The sequence below is a fragment of the Pseudorca crassidens genome, chromosome 14 (genome assembly GCF_039906515.1).
Source record: "Pseudorca crassidens isolate mPseCra1 chromosome 14, mPseCra1.hap1, whole genome shotgun sequence".
NCBI classification, from domain to species: Eukaryota; Metazoa; Chordata; class Mammalia; order Artiodactyla; family Delphinidae; genus Pseudorca; species Pseudorca crassidens.
The window spans coordinates 66,864,044-66,885,599 of NC_090309.1; the positions used below are offsets into that span (position 1 = coordinate 66,864,044).

The 21,556-nt window shown below is 34.4% G+C and overlaps 1 protein-coding gene across 6 annotated transcripts in view; it reads right to left on the reverse strand.

Moving 5' to 3' along the window:
- Positions 1–7,449: 7,449 nt before the first annotated feature.
- The window catches only part of SPAST (spastin), a 62,486-nt gene continuing 48,379 nt past the window's right edge, over positions 7,450–21,556 (reverse strand). For 4 of the 6 annotated variants that reach the window (XM_067703327.1, XM_067703326.1, XM_067703323.1 and 1 more), the window contains 7 exons: positions 21,338–21,429; positions 21,115–21,194; positions 19,004–19,046; positions 17,722–17,801; positions 15,861–15,931; positions 14,458–14,498; positions 7,450–10,419 (listed from right to left, as the gene is read on the reverse strand). In XM_067703327.1, the coding sequence (XP_067559428.1) occupies positions 10,297–10,419; positions 14,458–14,498; positions 15,861–15,931; positions 17,722–17,801; positions 19,004–19,046; positions 21,115–21,194; positions 21,338–21,429 (530 nt within the window). In that variant the 3' untranslated portion in view covers positions 7,450–10,296. Of the gene's footprint in view, positions 10,420–14,457; positions 14,499–15,860; positions 15,932–16,401; positions 16,464–17,721; positions 17,802–19,003; positions 19,047–21,114; positions 21,195–21,337; positions 21,430–21,556 lie in introns of all 6 variants that reach the window. The other 2 variants (XM_067703325.1, XR_010934090.1) reach the window with 2 other exon arrangements.

Sequence of the window (21,556 nt, forward strand, 5' to 3'; positions counted from 1 at the left end):
CACAAGAGAACTTAGAAAATACGTTGAGATGAATGAAAATTAAAACTCAACATACCAAAACTTATTGGATACAGCAAAAGCAGTTCTTAGAGGGAAATGTATAGCTGTAAATGCGTGTATTAAAAAAAGAAGGATCTCAAATCAATAACCTAACCTTCCATCTTAAGAAACTAGAAAAAGAAGAGCAAACTAAACTTCAAGCAAAAAGAAGGAAATAAAAGGACTTCCCTGGTGGTCCAGTGGTTAAGACTCTGCACTTCCACTGCAGGAGGCACGGGTTTGATCCCTGCTCAGGGAGCTAAGGTTCCATGTGCTGTGTGGTGCGGCCAAAAAATTAAAATAAAAAGAAGGAAATAAAGCTTGGAGAGGAAATAAATGAAATAGAGAATAGAAAAACAATAGAGAGGGAATTCCCTGGCAGTCCAGTGGTTACAGTGGTTAGGACTCTCTGCTTTCACTGCAGGGACCCAGGGAACTAAGATTCTGCAAGCTGCACGGCCAAAACGTTAATTAATTTTAAAAAAGAGAAAACAAAACCAAAAATTGATTCTTTGCAATTTTCAACAAAATTGACAAAGCTTTACCTAGACCAAGAAAAAAAAGATTCAAATTACTAAAATTGGGACTTCCCTGGTGGTCCAGTGGGTAAGACTCTGCATTCCCAATGCAGGGAGCCTGGGTTTGATCCCTGGTTGGGGAACTAGATCCCGCATGCATGCCAAAACTAAGACCCAGTGCAGCCAAAATAAATTAATTAATTAAAGTTTAAAAATAATAATTAAAAAAATTACTAAAATCAAGAAAGAAAGGGGGGACATTACTATTGATCTAACAGCAATAAGGATTATAGGGAGTATTATAAACAGTTATATACCAACAAATTAGATAACCTAAATGAAATGGACTAATTTCTATAAAGACACAAACTACTGAAAACGACTCAAGAAGAAATAGAAAATCTGATTAGACATAACAAGCAATTGAACTTATAATTAAAAAAAAAATTCCACAAAAAGCCCAGGCAAAGATGGCTTCATCGATGAAGTCTACCAAACATTTAAAGAAGAATTAGCACCAATCATTGACAAACTGTTCCCCAAAAATAGAAGAGAAAGGAACACTTCTCATTCTATGAAGCCAGAATTACCCTGATACCAAAACTAAACAAAAACATCACAAGAAAACTACAGACCAACATCCCATATGAACGTAGACACAAAAACACCTCAACAGAATAATAGCAAAATGAATCCACCAAAATATAGAAAGACTCATACACCATGAATGAGTGAATGGGAATTCACAGGAATGAAAAGCAGGTTCAACATATGAGAATTAAGAATGCAATACACCATATTAATAAAGGGCGAACGCCACACAATCATCTCAATAGATGCAGAAAAACATTTGACAAATCTAACACCCCTACCAGAAAAAACAACAAACTAGGAATAGAACCGCAGACATAGGTTCTTATGTTGAATAATTAGACCTTTTAGTTTGGAGTGTATTCTATAATTAGGCCTACATCTTTGTATGAAGTTATTAGACGTTTTATTTTGTTTTGAATATATTTTTGCCATTAACCTGCTTACTCTTTCTTCTTGCTTTTGCTATTGTTTGTCTGTATTACGAAGTCTTGTTTCATGTGTTTTGTTTATATTTTATTGTTTTATCTATTTTTAATGTATAAGGGAGTGTTCCATAGGAAACAGATGGAAGTATAAACCTGATAAGTCTTCAGTATAAGCCAGCCCTAAGCCCTAACAATTGGAAGTCCCATTGGATTGGTGATCAATTGTTGAAAAAGTGATTGATGAAACTTTGCCTTAAGTATCCTGCAGAACCTTCATGAGAACACTGTCCTGTCAGTTTGTCAAAAAAAGATCACTTTGATTAGTCCATATTCTGGGATTAGTGATCTGTAGAGTTTGTGACTGTTGATTGTACAGACTCTTCCTAGTCATCCTGCTTGGCTGGAGAATCTGTGACACTAACAAAATACACATTGTCGATCAACCACCATGGCCTCCCTTTCTTGCAAATTACCTATGTCAAAGTCTCCACCTCCTCCTAGAAGAACTTCTGCCCCTTATATAAAACTACTTATAATCCAAAGTCTTGCATTTTCATTAGTAAATTAGAAAAAAATCAACATAGAATAACAATTACGAGAACTTTTGACATAAAATCAATTTTTTAAACTGAGAAGACAGAACACCAGTGAACAGTCAGCTTTGTTAATTGGTACGCTGAGGCTTCAAAAGAAAATTCTAATTCCAAGACCGTCTCTCTGAAAGATTTTGCAACCTTCTGAAACCTACCCTCCTGGCATTTTTCTCTTTCTCTTCAGCTGTCCCTGACCTTCTAAGTGACATACCTTTTCTTCAGGGTTTTCTCAGGAAAATCAAAATCACATTGTAAACTTACTAGACCAGAAGTCAGATTTATAGAAGTTAAATGAAAACTCTAATCTAGAGCCAAACCCCAGGAGTTTAGGAAAATCTTTTTCCTAAACTTCAGGGAGACAGGCAAAAAAAATTGCTACAGAACTCAGGATTTTGTTAGATACTTAATGTCCTGGACTACAGATCTGTACCAAATAATTCGTTTGTTCCTCAGAAAGGGTAAAATGTTTTATGTCAGCAGAGTAGAAAAGATTTAAATAACTCCACTGTGTAATAAAAGTTAAAAAATAAAAGTAGAAAATATACCATTTAATTTCAGCATCTTTTAAAGGAAGATTGACCAAAGATTCAAAATTGTAAACTAAATAAAAATGAAAGGGAATTCCCTGGCAGTCCAGTGGTTAGGACTCCACACTACAACTACAGGGGGCCTGGGTTCATCCCTGGTTGGGAAACTAAGATCCCACAAGCCGTGCGGTTTGCGGCAAAAATGATGATGATGATGATGATGATGATGATGTTTGGAAGTTTCCTGAGGTCTTATTTTTTTTTAGTTCCCTAAGGATTGAACCCAGGCCCTTGGCAGTGAGAGCGCAGAGTTCTAACCACTGAACCACCAGGGAATTCCTCTCCAAACATTATTTGAAAAGATTTTGAAACAATGAGGAAGTTGCAGAAAAGTTTTAACTACAGTGCAAATAACTTTGTTTTCCTTGAAATGTTAAGTTGTGGACCTGCTGCCCCATCACCCCCAAACATGTTAGTGTGTATTCCCTGCAAACAGGGACGTACTTCTATGTAACCACAGTAACAGCCATCAAAATCAGAAAATTAACAATGACACATTACTGTCATCTAACCCTTAGACTCCGTTCAAGTTTTGTCAGTTGTTCCAATAAGGTATTTTATAGCAGAAGGAACCAGTTCTAAATCACAAGTTGCATTTAGTTGTCATTCTATTTTGTCTCCTTCAGTCTGGAACAGTTCTTCAGTTTTTCACTTGACTTTCACGAATTTGCCAGTTACTTTGAAGATTCCAGTTATTTTGTAGAATGCTCCTGGAATAGATTCAGGTTGTGAATCTTTGACAGGAATATCACGATAGTACTGCATTTTTCTCATTGACCCTATTATGTGAAATTTGGCCCAGTAATAACTTTCATCACTAGATTAAGGTGGTATCTGTCAAGTTTTTCCACTGTAAAAACTGTACTTTGAAACTATGTGAATGTATTCATACTTAATCACGCTTTCAATTTATTCTTGTGTTTATGTATATGTTCACATTGGCTCATGGTTTCTTATTTTACCTCATGGGTTATAATCCATTACTATAATTACTTTAGATGCTCAAAATTGTCCAGTGGGAGCCCCTCTAATCAATAATTCATCCTCATCCTTCTTTAAGCACTTTCTTCTTTTCTGGCGCAAGATATTCTGGGTTATCCTGTATTTTCTCTGCCCTAAACCTGGAGTTGGCCATTTCACCAAGGAGCCCAGGTTCCTTTAGTGGATATTATGCACCAAATGTTTGTGTCCCCTTAAAATTTGTATATTGAAACCCTACCACCACAACATGATGGTATTTGAACATGGGGTCCTTGGGAGATAATTAAGATTAGATGAGGTCATGAGGGTGGGACCCTCAAGATAGGATTAGTGTCCTCATAAGAAGAGACACCAGAGAGCCTGCTCTCTCTCTGTCACTGAGGACACAGCCATTTACAAGCCAGTGAGAGCTCTCACCAGAAACAAAATTGGTCGGCACCTTGATCTTGGATTTCCTACCCTCCAGAACTGTGAAAATAAATATCTGTCATTTAAGTCTTGCAGTCTATGATATTTTTGTTATGGCAGCTCAAGCAGACTAAGATTTTGATACCAAGAAGGGGGATGCTGCTTTTAAAAAACACCTAATAAAAAAAAAAAAATTAAAAAAAAAAAAAAAAAAAACACCTAAAAATGTGGCAGCTTGAACAGACTAAGACAGTAGAGAATTTAGAAGACAGGAGTGGTATGTGTGCTCATTGCTTTTGGGGTGTTAACTACTCCAAGGCCTTCTCAGTGCAAAGAACTGGGGAATATGTGTACACAAATATATTTACATCTACATTTCTTCATCTGTTTTTATATATCTTAAATCATGAATTCATACTCTTAAATCCAATTCCAGCCCAACCCCACAGGTTTCATTTTTTTTGTATTCATAACTCCATTCTCTGACAGAAACATGGCTCCACTATGGTTAATATATTGACTTGTCTGATTAAGTCTCCTGCATGTAAGCAGTTTGTCATCTTTGCTGACACCTTTCCCCAATACACACCTCTCTATTCTTGAGAACTTATTCCTCATTCTAGGTTGCCCCAACGCATATGAATAACTTCCTTACTCTGTCCCCAATACCCCATACTAAGCTGCCCATTATTGTAGACACCCTCCTCACCCCACTTGGTCTATGACACCCCACTTTGGGCCACCATGTTTCCCTCCTTCCCACTGCAAAACCTGCCCTGAACAACTGTGCGGAAAAGAAGCTAGCATAGCTGGGCTGAGATTGCTATCTTTTGAAAGGCCAGATTCCAAGTTTGGTTGGCATCTGGGAACTTGGATTTGGGGGAGGGTTTCCACCATTCCCTGAGAGTGGTTCACTGTGCCTAACACAGTTAGGCCTAACATCTTCACCCATGTTGTCATAACTTGATGCTGGAGGAATTAAGTGCATCCTGTGTAATTCCACTGGGAGAGGACTCTTGGAAGCTGGTGCTTGGTTTCCTCTGGACTTTGCCCCATACTCTTGTTCCCTTTGCTGGGTGAGATTATAATATGCATCCTCATTAGTCTACCTTACAATAATACTATACAACTTTATGTACAATATAATAACCTTATTTCAACATAATTCCATTCACTGCCCTCTCCTACCCTTTGTGCTATCTTTATCATCTACTTCTACATACATTATAAATACCACACTGTAAATTTTTTTAAAACAACAAATAGATATTCAGAGAAATTAAGAAAACATTATCTTTTATATTTACTGACATATATATCATTTGCAAAGTTCTTAATTCCTTCCTGGCGATACAGATTCCTATGGAGGATTACTTTCTGTCAGCCTAAAGAATTTCTTAAAGCATTTCCTATAATGTCAGTCTGCTAACAACAAATTCTCTTAGGTTTTGTACACCTGGAATAGCTTTTATTTTGTCTTACTATTTTGAACATTCTAAGTAGACGCAGAATTTTAGGTTAACTTTTGTTAATTTTTGCACTTTATTTTTTTTAATTGATATACAGTTGATTTCCAATGTTGTATTAGTTTCAGGTATACAGCAAAGTGATTCTCATATATATATATATATATATATAAAAGTTTCTAGATTCTTTTCCATTTTAAGTTATTACAAGATATTGAATATAGTTCCCTGTGCTACACAGTAGGGACTTATCTGTTTTTTATATAGTAGTGTATGATTTTTGCACTTTAAGAATGTCATTCCATCATTTCCTGGATTCCATTGTTTCTGATGAAGTTAGCCACCACTTTTACTGTTTATTCAAGTGTAATGTCATTTCCCCTCTCTGGCTGCTTTTGAGATTTTTTTGATTTGGTTTGGTTTTGTGCGTGTGTGTGTGTTTTGCAATACTATGCACCCAGATGTGATCTTTGTTGCATTTATTCTGCTTGGAATTCACTGAACTTCTTGGACCTGTAAGTTGATGTTTTCCAACAATTTTGAGAAAATTTCAGGCATTACTGCTTCAAATATTTCTCTTGCCCCATTCTTTTCCTTTCCTCTCCTCTGGACCTCAAAAGTACCTTACATTAGACTGATACTGTCCCACAGGTCTCAAATCTCTGCTGTTTCTTTTTTTCTCTGTGCTTCAGTTTGATAATTGTACTGGCTGTCTTCCACTTTTCTTTCCTCTGCTTGTGCAGTTTACTGTTAAGCCCATCCAGTGAACATTTAAATTTAGACACTATATGTTTCATTTCAGATTCTAATTTTTAATCACCAGACTTTCCATTTGGTTTTCAGTTTCTATTTCTCTGCCAAGAATCCCAATCTATTGATCCACCATTTTTTCCCCTGTACATTTTTAAATGTATTTTAAAGCTGTTAAAAAATAATTTTGTTAACTCCAACATAGGGTCATCTGTGTATCTGCTTCTATATATTTTCTGTTGATTACGGATCATATAATTTTTCTTTGTATGCTTAAGGTTTATTTTGTACTGGACTTTGTGAATGACATGTTGTAAAGACTCTGGATTTTGTTTTCTTCCAAACAATGTTTTATTCTGGCTAGCTGTTAACTTACTAATGTATAACCTTGATGCTGTGAAAGCCTGATTTTAAGCTTTGTTTCAGTGAGTTTCTTCCCATTTTGCCCAGAGTCCTAAAGTACATCCCTTAGTTTTGGGATGTTGTCCTTCCTCCTAAGCCACGGCCCGTTTTGGGTTTCAATGGGAAACCAGAAGTGTTTACTAAACCCCTCTTATTCGCTCTGTATTCGTCCAGCCGTTGTTACCACTACTCAGTTCCTTGGACTTCAAGTATTGCTTTCTGCTGGGTTCCTTTGAATATCACACCGCACAGGTACAATTTTGGAATCCACCAAGCGTTTGAAAAGAATTTGCAAGCAGATTTGGGGGATTAGATCTCTGAAGCTCTCTCCTTTTCAAAATTTCCCTCCTAATTTCAAGCTGTCCTAGAAGCCCCAAATGACTCCTCAGCCCAGCAAGACTGTCACATTCTGCTTGAATTCTATTTCCAAGCACACTGCACAAGCTGGAAATTGCCCTCATGGTAAAAAGCTAGTTAATGTGGATCTCTTCTAGTATATGATTTTGTGCTGTTTTTGCCTGTTTTTGATTGCTTTCTAGAGTCTTCTAATCACAGTTTTTTATACTTTGTTCAGACTTTACATTTTTATTGGCAAGAGAGTCAGTCCAATAAAAGCTATTCGTTCAATACCAGACTGCAACCTCTGAAATCTCGAAAAATTTCAAATAAAAAAATTAAAAGCAAAATAAAGTTTATAATTTATTTCCAATCCATTAGGATAAAAACCCACTTATGCAGCTGAACCTTTTAATTCATTTCTTCTGAAGAAAGGTACAAAAGACCAGAGTAAAACTGAGACAGGCATTTAAAGGAAAAACCCTCTGACTCAGAGTCCAAAAACAAACTGTAAATGGTTCATTCTACCAAAAGAATTAGTTTTTGTACAAAATATAATGAATTTTACACTATACACAAAGACTGCTGTATATTTAATTAAATTAGAATTCTAGTATCTGATTTTCCTCCAATTCTTCCCAAGCACAAAGTATATATGCAAGTCGGAAATCTAATAACCTCAATTGGCAGACTGTCTTAGAATAAGCTTTTACCCTTAAGATATCTGGAAAGACAGTATTGATTCTTTCCCTTGGCTCAAAGTCCAGTACATCAGTAAGTTTTAATTTAGTTTACGAAACTCTGCCATATTTACATGAACAACACACTAACGTTTAATGTTTAAACATTACCTTTTACGAAATAACATGACACAGAGCTCAGTGCAAAATCTACAAGGTCACAATCTAAGCCTAATACTAATTCGGGAAACCTCAGCAACTTCTATCTTTATTGAAAAAGACCAAACCAATCCCTTACACATCCTACTACATAATTATTCTATGTTTATGGCCCTTCCATGAGAGAAACACAGCTTAAAATAAAACTTGGTCATAGTTAAGTCAAAGAAAATAGTTCTGTAGCACTAAGCTCAATTTTAGACCTCATCAGGAAATTAAAGTAACTTCCATACACGGATGGATATTCATACAGTAATATAATTCTGAATCAATGTTTATAACAATATTAATTTGACTTTTATATAACATTTGAAGTCTTTGTTACCTAAAACCTTTCCCAATAAAAAGTGAGCTATATTCAATTATTGCAGATAATTTTATGATAATTTTAAAGGAGTTTATATTTTAAAAGTTGAGTTTAAAGCACACAGACTTTTAATACGATTGACCAGTTATCCAAGTATCAATAATGTTAATCTTTTTCTAAATGAAAAGAAAAAATGAAATTTTATGAGCTTTATTGAAAATGTTTTAATTTGGGATGTTCCTAATTCTTGTCATCGTGTATATTTCATCATCTGTCATTATCAATATTTTATATTGGATGGTTTAGTGTTTGAGACCTTAGAAAGATACTACTCATGACCTAAAAATATGTATGGTTCTGGCTTAAAAAATTTTTTTCTATTTATCTCAACCCTCATTTTTATTATCCAGGGAGTTCTATGGTTAGAAGAAACATGATTTAAGTTATGGTTACAGATAGCACATGATCTTAAGAAATCATCTTCTATATTTAGATAAATCTTTAAGATGAGAAAGAGTAAAGTGAAGAAGAATGTATGTCTTCATTATAAAATTCTTATCTAGTGGGGGCAAGTTTTTAACTTTAATATATTCTCTCTAAACCAAAGGTATTTTTCCTAAATGAAAAATATTTGTTACTACTATAAAATTATTATTTCCACCCATGACATTTTACATAAAAGCACCAAAGAAAATTTCTATAAACAAACTTTTAACCAGTAAACTAAGGGCAAATATCTATTTGCCTTTATTACAATATTTAAAAGGCCATGATATGAGTCTCTACTTCCTACAATGACGTTTTTATAATAAAAACCCAGGCATACTTATACAAACAAGAAACAGAATTACTGTACATTTTTGGGGAACAAAAGGCAGCTTAACAGACTAAAACTTTTTAGTTAACAAAGTGAGCACAAGAAACCTATAAAATGTATGCAATGTATAAAAATTCAGTAATTTTTTTTAAAGTTTCACTGGAGGGATTAATAATTATTAAGAATAAAACATGGTAAATCCACTGGCTTGTAATTATCCTATAAACAGTAAGAAAGTAATAAGCAATAAATTAGAAATGTCTTAGCTCCTAGTACTTCCCTTCTCTTGCACAGAAACCACTTTTACAGCAGTTAAAATTGGCTTTCTTAAATATTAGAATTCTAACAGAAAATAAATTCCATTAGGAATAAGTTAACAGTCTACAATAGATTTCTGACAAATATATTAGAAAAAAAAATACATCAGGTCACAGGAGGACTAATCTACATGTTGTATGACAGAGTGTCTGAAAACGTCAAAATTTCTCCTCCATTTCACTAGATTTGTTTTGTTGCTATCATATTACTTTCTAAATTGTTTGGTAGAAAGGTAATAGAAAAATAAAAAGTGAAAAGGATACATTGTTTAATGTCTGTAGATTTATGAAGAAGAAAAAAACCTTCAAAATACTTTTTTCCTACTACTGTTACATAGGAAAAAGTTTCATTTGGCACACAATTTGTAAAAAGAAAAAAAAAAGAAACAGAGTGTTTGGCATTCCAATCACCCATAGTGTAGTAAAGACAACAGTAGGAAAGGAAAATAGGAAAAATTACTATTTTAAGAAAAGATGTCAGAAGACAAACAACCAAAGGCTCTTGTGTCTTCTACCATTCACTGTCTCTGGAATACTTTCATCTGCAACATAATATACAAATTATTATTTACATTATGATTATATTGGTAAAGAAGACCAGAATCAGTTTTTGTTCTGCTCTAACTTACAGTGCCCATCGGGATATCTGTGACCATCAAGGCAAGAAGGCCTTAAACAAAATATTCCATTTGCATTGTATACTTTATTTAAATTTATTTTACGGTTCATCTTCTGGGGTGCACAAATAATTGTAAGACTCTGAAAAGTCCTGTAAACTTAGGCTGAGTTTCTGTAGCAGATAACTATTCATAGAAGATGGTAGGTTTCTCTCTTGGAAAGTAAAACGTTCTGCAGGTTTAAACGGTAGTATCTCCAAAATCCTTGTTCCAACGTATGTATGCTTCTAAGGTTTGAGGACTCACGCTGCGTTTTATCTTTTTTAAGGATTCGGTGAAGTCAGATAATCGAATATTTCTCATCTAGATTAAAAAAAACACACATGACGATAGATGAACACATATGCAATAGTTAACCCAATGATGGATAAAAGTAATGATGCTGTTTATTAATGTTAAAATATATAGAGATGTATTCTTAGAAAATCATGCCAATCATCTTATTTTATATATTATTCTTTATTAGGCAAGTTTGCTATATAAGAAATCCTACCAAAATGCTATACCAATATACTTTCATTTCACGTTTTAGCTCCTAGGTATTAACATTTTAAATCGCAATATTTTTCCATTATAAAAACAAAACATACTCATTACAGAAAATTTGACAAAATACAGACAATCAGAAAAAAGAATCACTCACAATTCCACCGTTCAGATATACAACAACTATTGGCTTATCTCCTTCCAGTTTTTTTTCTGCGTATAGTTCCACGGAATTTTGCACTCTCAAGTCTCACTCACCACAAACACACTCTAGCTAAATTCATGCCAGGTTTATCAGAAAGGAAAGAGGAGTTTACAAGATGTACACAGGACTTTGAAGGAAATATTGCTCTTTAACTACAAGAGCAGTTAAAGAGCTCTTGGAGGAGGCTTATGTCTGAAATTTTCTAATATTGGTATTGCTTATAATACATTTTTATGTCAATTTGGTCTTATATTCTGAGATTTTTAATTGGCTTCAAGAAAGTAAAATAAAACAATACTGAGTTAATAAATACCTAATTTTTACCTAAGGATTTTCAAAAGGCAAAATGGAGTTTGGCACAAGATGACCGGTATTAAAAATTATCACTTATGTATTATCCCATGTATATTTTGCTCCCAAATGAGAAGTTAAAGAAGAACTGGAGATAAAACTTCAACAACTGATATTTATCTATATTATTCTTTTTATTACTCTTATAAAACCCAATCTACTTCACATCCTCTCTAATATCAACATAGCATAGATTAAGAAAATCAACTACATTTGTAACTTGTAGCCTAATCTGAAAAATTTGTCAAAATGGAAAAGGATATATTGTTACCATAATCGCTGCATGACCCCTATTTGCTCCTTATTTAACTGTAAAACACACACTGGCTCTTCCTAAAGCCCAAAATTTAGAAGAATGATGAATGTAATTGAATCTATGATACTCCTGAATATCTGTTATTAAGATTAAGGTTTCAAAAGCTTTTGATGAAATTCTAATTTATGTTCATAGTTCGGGTGTGTGTGTGTGTGTGTGTGTGTGTGTGTATTTCACTGTGGAAAACAGTATGGAGGTTTCTCAGAAAACTAAAACTAGAACTACCATATGACCCAGCAATTCCACACCTGGGTATATATCTGAAAAAAACAAAAACACTAATTTGATAAGATACATGCACCCCAATGTTCATAGCAGCCTTATTTACAATTGCCAAGATATAGAAGCAACCTAAGTGTCCATCAACAGATGAATGGATAAAGATATGGTGTGTGTGCGTGTGTGTGTGTGTGTATAATATATATATATGCACACATATATTATACACACAATGGAATACTACTCAGCCATAAAAAAGTACAAAATTTTGCCATTTGCAGCAACATGTATGGACTTGGAGGATATCATGCTAAGTGAACTAAATGAGACAGAGAAAGACAAATACTGTATGATATCACTTACATGTGGAATTCAAAAAATACAACGAACTAGTTAATATAACAAAAAAGAAGCAGACTCAGATATAGAGAACAAACTAGTGGTTACCAGCAGGGAGAGGGCGAGAGGGGCAATGTAGGCATGGGGGAGTGGGAGGTACAAACTATCGGGTGTAAGATAGGCTCAAGGATGTATTGTACAACATGGGGTATATAGCCAATATTTTGTAATAACTGTAAATGGAAAGTAACCTTTAAAAGTTATATAGAAAATATGATATTTTAAAGTTACTAAGAGACTAATGTATATTAACAGGAAAAATCAACCGGTAGCTAGTTCAGTAAAGAGGGAAAAATAAATAGCAAAGAAGTCTTATCAAAACAAAATAATAAAAGAACTAATAAAGTTGAACTGGATACAAACTGTGTGCTTTATAAACAAAGTACATTATACTCTGAATTTATAACCAATGATTTTCAGCACTACCTTTTAAAAACACAGAATTCCAACACAATTATTTGAGTTTCTATTCTCATAAACTATAAAAGGCAAATTAGGTATATCTCATCTAAATTTCTGCATATAGACCAGCACCTGATAACACAATTATTAAAATTGTACCGAAGAATGGCTGAAAAAAATTCTAGTATACAATTTTAAAACCAAACTACTTGTGTTTTTCTGTCATCTCATAAATAATAGAATGGATTTCCTTGATCTCTATAATAAATTGCCATTATTTAGTATTTATGTATTTTAAAATTATTTAATGGATACCTATGCAGTATTCACTATTGCCAGACTTTTCTAAGTTCTTTAAAAATATTAACTCATAACCCAGGACTAATGACTAAAAGCTATTATCAAATTATTAATACTAAAATCATTAGGTTAAAAATAAACTTAAACTGAATGAAAGCATACAGTAGAACCAAAAACTATAACACTGTAACCTGACTACACATAATTAGTGGAATGGTCACAAAAGGTACCAAAAAATGTTATTTTTTGTAATTCATTCAGTAGTTTTAATTTTAGTATATGGTCTGTCCAAGGGACAAAGACAGAGGCCTAAAATGTCACACAATGGGCCTTTCCTCAACTTTAGGGGGCCAGAGTACATATATGAAATATCAAGTTTACCTGTCCTGAGTCCAAGGTAGGGAGAGTGGTGTGTGGAAAAGAAATAATTCATGCACAATGCTTACTTTCTGGGTAGAAAAGTACTATTAGGTTATGCTATAAGTATAAGAACATTTTAAAAAATCATATATTGATGGGATACTGTAAATAAATTATAACCTTAAGACAGTACTAATACATTTTTAAAAATTAGAAAAATGTGGAATCAAAATTATGAATCAGATAAAAGGGACCTGAAACTTATACTTTAAACATGAATTTTTAAGGTAATAGTAGCTAAACACCAAAGTATATGACATGTGGAATTCTCTGTTCCTAAGCTTCATTCATGTCAAACACACTCCAGGTAAACTAGACTGCTGAAATGGAAAAAGGTGGTTGCAAGAAGTCTGAAGGCTTTCTTAGTAATGTAGTTGGTTAAGCACCATGCACAAGATGCCTGAAGACAACCTCAAATTTACTTGGAAGCCTGAAGAAAAAAGACTGCCAAAATGTACTCATACTCAAGTACATTTATTCTCTATGTTAAGAGTTCACTTGGACAGGACTCTCTGCAATGTAATGTGCAGATCCCCTAGCCAGCCACCAGCCTCTAGCCCATGGCTCTGGGGTTTTTTATTGTTTTTTTTTGTTTGTTTTGTTTTCAGTTCACATTTGGACTCCACTGGAGTTCTATTCTCTCTTCTGTTCCAAGAATGATGTCTCTTTGGTTAGTAATGTTTCGGTGCTATCTGAGCTCTGAGAGATAAGTTACATAATTCAAATCTGATTTAAACTGGCTGGTTACATAGTTATGATCATTCTACATATCCAATTCTATATTTTGCTGGCAATTTTTTTCAGAAGAAATGCTTCAGCATCTCATAAGGGGACCTCCCATATTTTTTAAACGTAATGAATTACATTACAATGGAAACTGTATTGCTTTTATAAGGAAGACATAAACATTACTGAAAAACTAACAAAATAGAACATCAAGGGATTAACCTGTTACAAGCTATATTCATAATGTATAAAATCCTCAAGTTGCCTATAATTTTGTTCTGTTTAGTATTTATGTAATATGATTTGACAGAAAATGACTTAATGATTATGTTATATTTATTGTGTATTACCAAAGGACACCATAAGAGACTAGTTGGACAGTCCTCCATATTTTGAAATGAAGCAAAATTAACTTTTTCTAGTTTCTAATCAGATAAATTAGAAAAATCCAGACAAAAGATATGTTTTACAATCTAGAGGACCAGAACGAAAAAAAGATAATTGTAAAATAGTATACCTCACTGGCAGACATATTCTTCACTTGTTCTGGTTTCAGTTCTGTAAAATATAAAAGTCACTTACAAAAAAAAGACTTCCAAGTTTAAACTAACGAAGTACAATAATCTAAAAGTATATGTTCAATATAAATCATTATATTAAAAGAGACATACATTAATATTAAGAGCACATACAATTTATAAATGCTTAGAATAATATTCCTTCTTAGGAAGGCATTCAATTTCTTTATATATTGCTCAAGAACAACAGATTCTACAAATTTCATAGTAAACTTAAAATAATACAACTTGTTCTTTATAAAAGGCATTCGTTGTTTTAAGCCAACAACTTTGTTTCAGAATAACAGCTAAAATATTCTAAAAAATACACGATTTATACATTAGCTACTGATTCTGAGTCCAGTATCTGAACAAGATTTCATGCCTCCTGCAGAAAGAAAGCTTGACTAAAATGCTTTACCCAGAGTTTCAAACTATATTCTCAAGATTACATTTATTATTCTCTAAAGCAGCAGTTCTTAATCAGTACCCTGTTTCACTGTTAGAGATATGTTCTAGAAGCTGAATGTTCCATGTTCAATTTTACCACCATAGCCAGTAATCTGAGTGCATACCTGAGAGCATCACCCATCCACTGCCCATGCTGCCTGTGGAAGAGTAGCTGAGAACATCTAGTCTAAAGTGATTATCACAGTGAGTTTAATCTAACATAACCTAAAAGTGATAGATGTGTTATTTCAGAGTCAACAAATTACCTTGAATCAAAACAGAGCAATGAATGATATACTTTGCTGCAATTTTTCAAAGATAACATATAATGATAAAAGTTAAAACTTCTATTTATATGTTTCCTTACACACATTAATTTCAAGTCATACTAGAATACTGAAATGAAAAGAACCAAAAAATAGATAAGAAAATCTTCCCTTTATTATTCTTTTCCACTTGCTTTAAAAAGTTCTCATTTTCTTGAGTTTTCTGCTGCTAACCTACTATCAAGAAGCGAAACCTGCTGTCCAGAACAGGGCTCATGGTCCACCACTCATCCACGGACTGTCTTTGTATTGTCTGTGAGCTAAGAATGGTTTCACAGCTTTTTGTTGTTGTTGGAAAAAAAAAAAAAAAAAAGAGGAGGATGAGCAGGAGGAGGAGGAGGAGTCAGAAGAAGAGTGAGAAGAAGAAGATGCAACAGAGCATATGTGGCCCATGAGTCTAAAACTATTTTCAGAAAGGTTTGTTGACCCTAAGTCTAGAAACTTTGTATCAAGTTTTAATCAAGTTTTCCACTGATATAGTTTTACTGCTTTCTTACTAATAAAAAATACCTCTCAATAGGGACTTCTTAAACTTCTGAAGTGGTCTAATAAACAGTTGTAAATGTTTCAAGCTTTTGTATTCCTACCTCGGATAGGACCCAGTGCTGCATCTTTTGCCAAAGCTGTTAGATCACTTCCTGAGTATCCATCGGTCATTCTGAGAATGGGAAAGAAGAAAGAGCAACTTATTTTCACCTTTGCAGATTTAAATCTCCACAGAATAAGAGAGTAAAACCTAGCTTGCCTTTGTTATCAAGCAGACAGCTATGTGATTTGATTTGAAGGGCAGAGGAAGGCCTACTTGCTAAAAACAAACAGCCGACTGGTTCCTTATAATGCCTCGAATTTTCATTATTAGAACCATTCCTTTAGATTAAAGTATACTATATCTCCAGGAGGCTCCATTAAATTGTAAATTTGTGCCCTGGAAAGGTAACATCTATAAGCCATTGCTGGCCAACTGACACATAACCACAATTACTTCTCTATAAGTTAATGAGTCTTTATCTTCACAAAGAGAACTGCCTTGATGAAATGAGGGCCAATCAAGGAAGATTTCTTTAAATGTAGGACAGACAGGGTGAAGGAAGGGTCTGGGATAGAAGACATTGGCAAAAGGAGGCACACCTGAATGGGATGCCACAGTGGAGATCCTGGGCAGCCAAGACACTATCAAAGGGAACTAAGAACTAGGGAGGCAAAGAGGAAGAGGGAAATAAAACAGGGAAAAAAAGCATTTACTTATCATGTACTATGTTAAATAACTGCACAAACATTATTAGCAAAATATTTTATTGGAATTCAAAGAAGGATCTCAGTATTTCCAAGTACTGAATTTGTTATTTTTTCTTAGGTATCTGGGAACTCAGAGTTTTTACCAACATAACTAGCTATTCACATTCTTATTGAACATTTTAAATTACTTTATGAGATTTTTTTCAATGACTAAAATTCATGAGTGTATCTCCTATATTCAGTTTCTACTTAATACACCACTCAGAAAAAAAAGCTGAAGAAGTCAAAGTTTAAAAAAATTATGTGGGGCTTCCCTGGTGGCGCAGTGGTTGAGAGTCTGCCTGCCAAAGCAGGGGACACGGGTTCGTGCCCAGTCCAGGAAGATCCCACATGCCGGAGCGGCTGGGCCCGTGAGCCATGGCCGCTGAGCCTGCGCTCCGCAACGGGAGAGGCCACAGCAGTGAGAGGCCCGCGTACCAAAAAAAAAAGAAAAAAAAATTATGTGTAAGCAAAATAAGTTTAAGTGAAAATATGTGTTGGTGTAGGCAGATATGAGATGTTTTACATTTTAAAAATTACTTCAGGGCTTCCCTGGTGGCGCAGTGGTTAAGAACCTGCCTGCCAATGCAGGGAACACAGGTTCGAGGGCTGGTCCAGGAAGATCCCACATGCCACGGGGCAACTAAGCCTGTGAGCCTCAACTACTGAGCCTGCGCTCTAGAGTCCATGAGCCACAACTACTGAGCCCGTGTACCACAACTACTGAAGCCCGCATGCCTAGAGCCCGTGCTCTGCAACAAGAGAAGCCACCGCAATGAGAAGCCCACACACCACAACGAAGAGTAGCCCCCGCTCACCAAAACTAGAGAAAGCCCACATGCAGCAACGAAGACCCAACACAGCCAAAAATAAATAAAATAAATTTATTAAAAATTACTTTAATACCACTTATAAGTTTTAATAAATTTATAAAAAGAATATATACTACCATCATTAGCTGTTTAGGTCATGTCTTCTAGAGGATCTAGAAACTAAAATTTGGACACCATATATATAAGAAAATGAGATGAGAGAAGGTAAAGGAAGTAGAGAATGAAACAATAAGAAGTTTTCTGATAAATTACTCATTTCATACATGAGCTTACTTTAAAAAAAACAAAAAGAATTCTTAAAAAAAAACAACTGCAAGATAGACTAAATCAAATTACTCACCTAGCAAGTTGTGCTAGTTCTTTTTGGGTCAATGGGCTTCCTTGTTTACATAATAGATTTTTTAATAAAAGTAGTCGTGTCTGAAAAGAAATTTTAAAGAATTATCAGTCCTAAGAATTGGCTTAATAAAATATCCAGGATTTAGGAACTGAATGATCTTATACAAACCAATCTACCTCTTAGAGCCTCACACATATATCTGTTAAAATAACAATTTTTTGAGAGTTCCTGAAAGAGTTAAAAACAATCCAAATAAAACACTAAGAAAGTAGCTGCTGTTACTACCAAGGATGCTAAGGGTCTGAGCTAGACACCACAATTAAAAAAAAAAAGTTTTATAGAGATATGAATTCATGTAACATGGAATCTCACCCTTTTGAAGTGTATAATTCAATGACTTTTAGTAAGTTTAGAATTGTGCAACCATCACCATAATCCAATTTTAGAACATTTCTATCACCCCAAAAAGTTCACTTGTGCCTGTTTGCAGTTAATCCCGACTTCCACCCACAGCCTTACCTAATCACTATCTACTTTGTTTCCAGAAGTGAGCCTTTTCTAGACATTTCATAAAAATGGAATCATATGATAGGAAATCTTTTGCATCTGGCATCTTTATTTAGTATGTTTTTGAGGTTCATCCATATTATGGTATGTGTAAGTAGCTCATTCCTTTTATTGATAAACAGTATTCCATTAAATGGATATACCACATTTGTATATCCTTTCACCAACTGATGACTTTTTTTTTAAGGATTTTAAAAAATTTATTTATTTATTTATTTTTGGCTGTGTTGGGTCTTCGTTGCTGCGTGTGGGCCTTCTCTAGTTGCGGCGAGCAGGGGCTATTCTTCGTTGTGGTGTGTGGGCTTCCCATTGCGGTGGCTTCTCTTGTTGCGGAGCACGGGGTCTACTTAGTTGCTCTGCAGCATGTGGGATCTTCCCAGACCAGGGCTCGAACCTGTGTCCCCTTCACTGGCAGGTGGATTCAGGCCACCAGGGAAGCCTGAAGACTATTTTAGATTCTCTGTAGTTCTTGGCTATTATTTATAATGCTGTTATAAAAATTCTTGTACATGTCTGTGTAGACATATGTTTTCATTTCTCTTGAGTAGATTCTTAGGAATGAAGTTTTGGGGTCTTACAGTAAGTTTTCTGTTTATCTTTTTAAGAAACCACCAAACTTTTCCAATGCAGCGGTACCATGCACTGGAAGACTTAATACTGTCAAGATGGTAGTTCTTGTTTCTGCCTTAAAAAAAATTCAAACACAGATACATACCTCCTCATTTGGCAAAGACACATATACCCGTTTGGTGAAACGCCTAAAAAAAGGATTCAAGCCATCTCAGAAATACAGTTTTGAATTTACAGATAATTCAGTTCAAGTAGCACATAACAAGAACAAAGCTTTAAATATAATGCTGAAGGCATTTGAATACATTTTAGTAGTTATCAGTATAAAAGTTACTCTTTTAAAATATTCTAGTTAAATATATAAAATAGATAACTAATAAGGACCTACTGCATAGCACAGGTAACACTACCCAATACTCTGTCATGATCTATATGGGAAAATAATCTAAAAAAGAGTGGATATATGTATAACTGATTCACTTTGCTATACACTTGAAACTAACACAAAATTGTAAATCAAATATACTCCAATAAAGAGTTAAAAAAATTCTAGTTAATGTTTAAAAATCCTTAATTCAATATTGTCAGAATTAAATTAACCATTTATGTATTTGTATTTTTTTAACAGCAGTAACACTTTAAAACAAAATATCTGATATAAGAAGTTGAAGAAACAGATCTCTGCTGTCTTCTTGAAACAAAACAATTAAAACCAACAAGGACAACAGAAACAGAAATGTAAACTCCATCATCAACAAACTACGTAACATTTACAGAACTAAAATGTATGAAGAAGGGCTGCCTAGGGCAGTGAAAATTACACTGACAAAGGTGAATACAGACAGCACCTGCCACTGCAAATTTTAGACATGGCTGTCAGAGCAGAATTTTCCAGAGGAAACAGAGAGCACACTCTGAGGGATAATAAAACTACCTCCCCATATTTAAACAAACATGTGAGGACTGGCTCTGCAGATCATGTGACCCTAGTCAGTAGCAAGGGAATGGCAAGGAAGATGAGTCTGAACAAAGAAACTCAAAGATACATCATCTTTGTAAGACGACATCAATCAGTCTGGCAAGATGACAAGCTGTTTTGCAATGACCAATCTTTTTCAGTTGAAGAAGACTAAATCAACCCAATCGCTTATTTATATACACGTATACTTCTTTATCAGGTACGGCTTTGTTGTGAGTCAGGGAGACTGCCCACCAGTCCAGGGTATTCATAGGACAACTCAAGATACATGGTTGCTATCTTACTTTTCTACCTCTTCTACAATATCCTTCCAAATTAGGTTTTCCAAGAAAACTCCCCTTATTCAAATAAAATTAATAAGCAAAAGAGACAAAAGCATAGGACTGATTTTAAAAAACGGTGCCAAAAAAAAAGAGGGGAAAGAATACATTAAACATAAAACAGATAAAATGAAGAACATGCACAAGAGGATTTTGCCTTAAAGCAAATTAAAATTGTGACCAAATATCTTTCCAAGAAATAAAATAATTTGATGAAAAAAAAAGGCTCCTATGAAATAAGAGCTCAGTGAGATATAAAGGCTCAAGGAAATGACATACAAAGGCTCAAAGAAGTAGACAACAGAAGATGAAAAATGGGTTTGCAGAGATCAGGAAACCAATAAAAAAGAAAACAAAAACCACCACAGAAACAAAGGCTACAAAAGTAGTAGTAGTAGTATTAGAAAGGAGATTAGACACTAACCCTACTGGATTAACCCATAAATGTGAATAAAAGCAGGCTGGCTTCAGACTTTCACACTGCAACATCCAATCCTAGAAACAATGGGGCAATGTTATAAATTCCTCAGGAAAAGAACGGGAGATCCAAGAATTTTATGCTGAGCCAAACTATCCTCCCAGTAGAAAGGGAATACATTTGATCAAACACAGGAGAAGAGAGCATATGGCTCCCATGAGCTGTGCTTTATCAGCTTCTCATGAAGCCCAGTAAAAGAGGGTAAAAATCAGTTTTGGTGTTTTGATACTTTAATCCAACCCAGAAGAAATAAGTAATTTCCCTAAAACCATAAAGTTAAAAATAGTTTTCCTGATATCATGCTGGTCCTGTCCTCAAAATCTTCAGTTGGTAACAAGAGACCAGAAGATGGATATAGAGAGGAAAATAATGAATTTAGTCTTAAAATTGAGAGAGAAGGAAACAAGAAATACGTCAGATGAACACGTGAGTAAATACATCTGTAATAAATGTGTGCGTTTCTACATAAATCTCCCTACCTGAGAACAGCCTCATCAAGCTCTTGTGGCCTGTTAGTTGCACCCATTACAAGCACTCTGTCATCTCCAGCAGATTGTACCTATAAGCCAAATTTTTTTTTCAATACTTTTAGATAAATAACAAAGAAAAACATAATAAAGATATTTATTTCTAATTTGGGCCATTCAATAGGAAAATACCCTAAAATGCTACCACATTAAAAATATCATAATCAATACTTACACCATCAAATTCTATTAGAAATTCAGTTTTTAGACGTCTACTAGCATCGTGTTCTCCTTCTCTTCTTTCACACAAAAGGCTATCAACTTCATCTAGAGGAAATAAAAGGATCTCTAGTTTACCACTTAGGTTATTAATATAATGGGTCCTACTCAATTTATTAGACAGTTTTTAACTTTGTGCTTCTTTAAAACTTTTTACTTCTGCAACTATACTTCA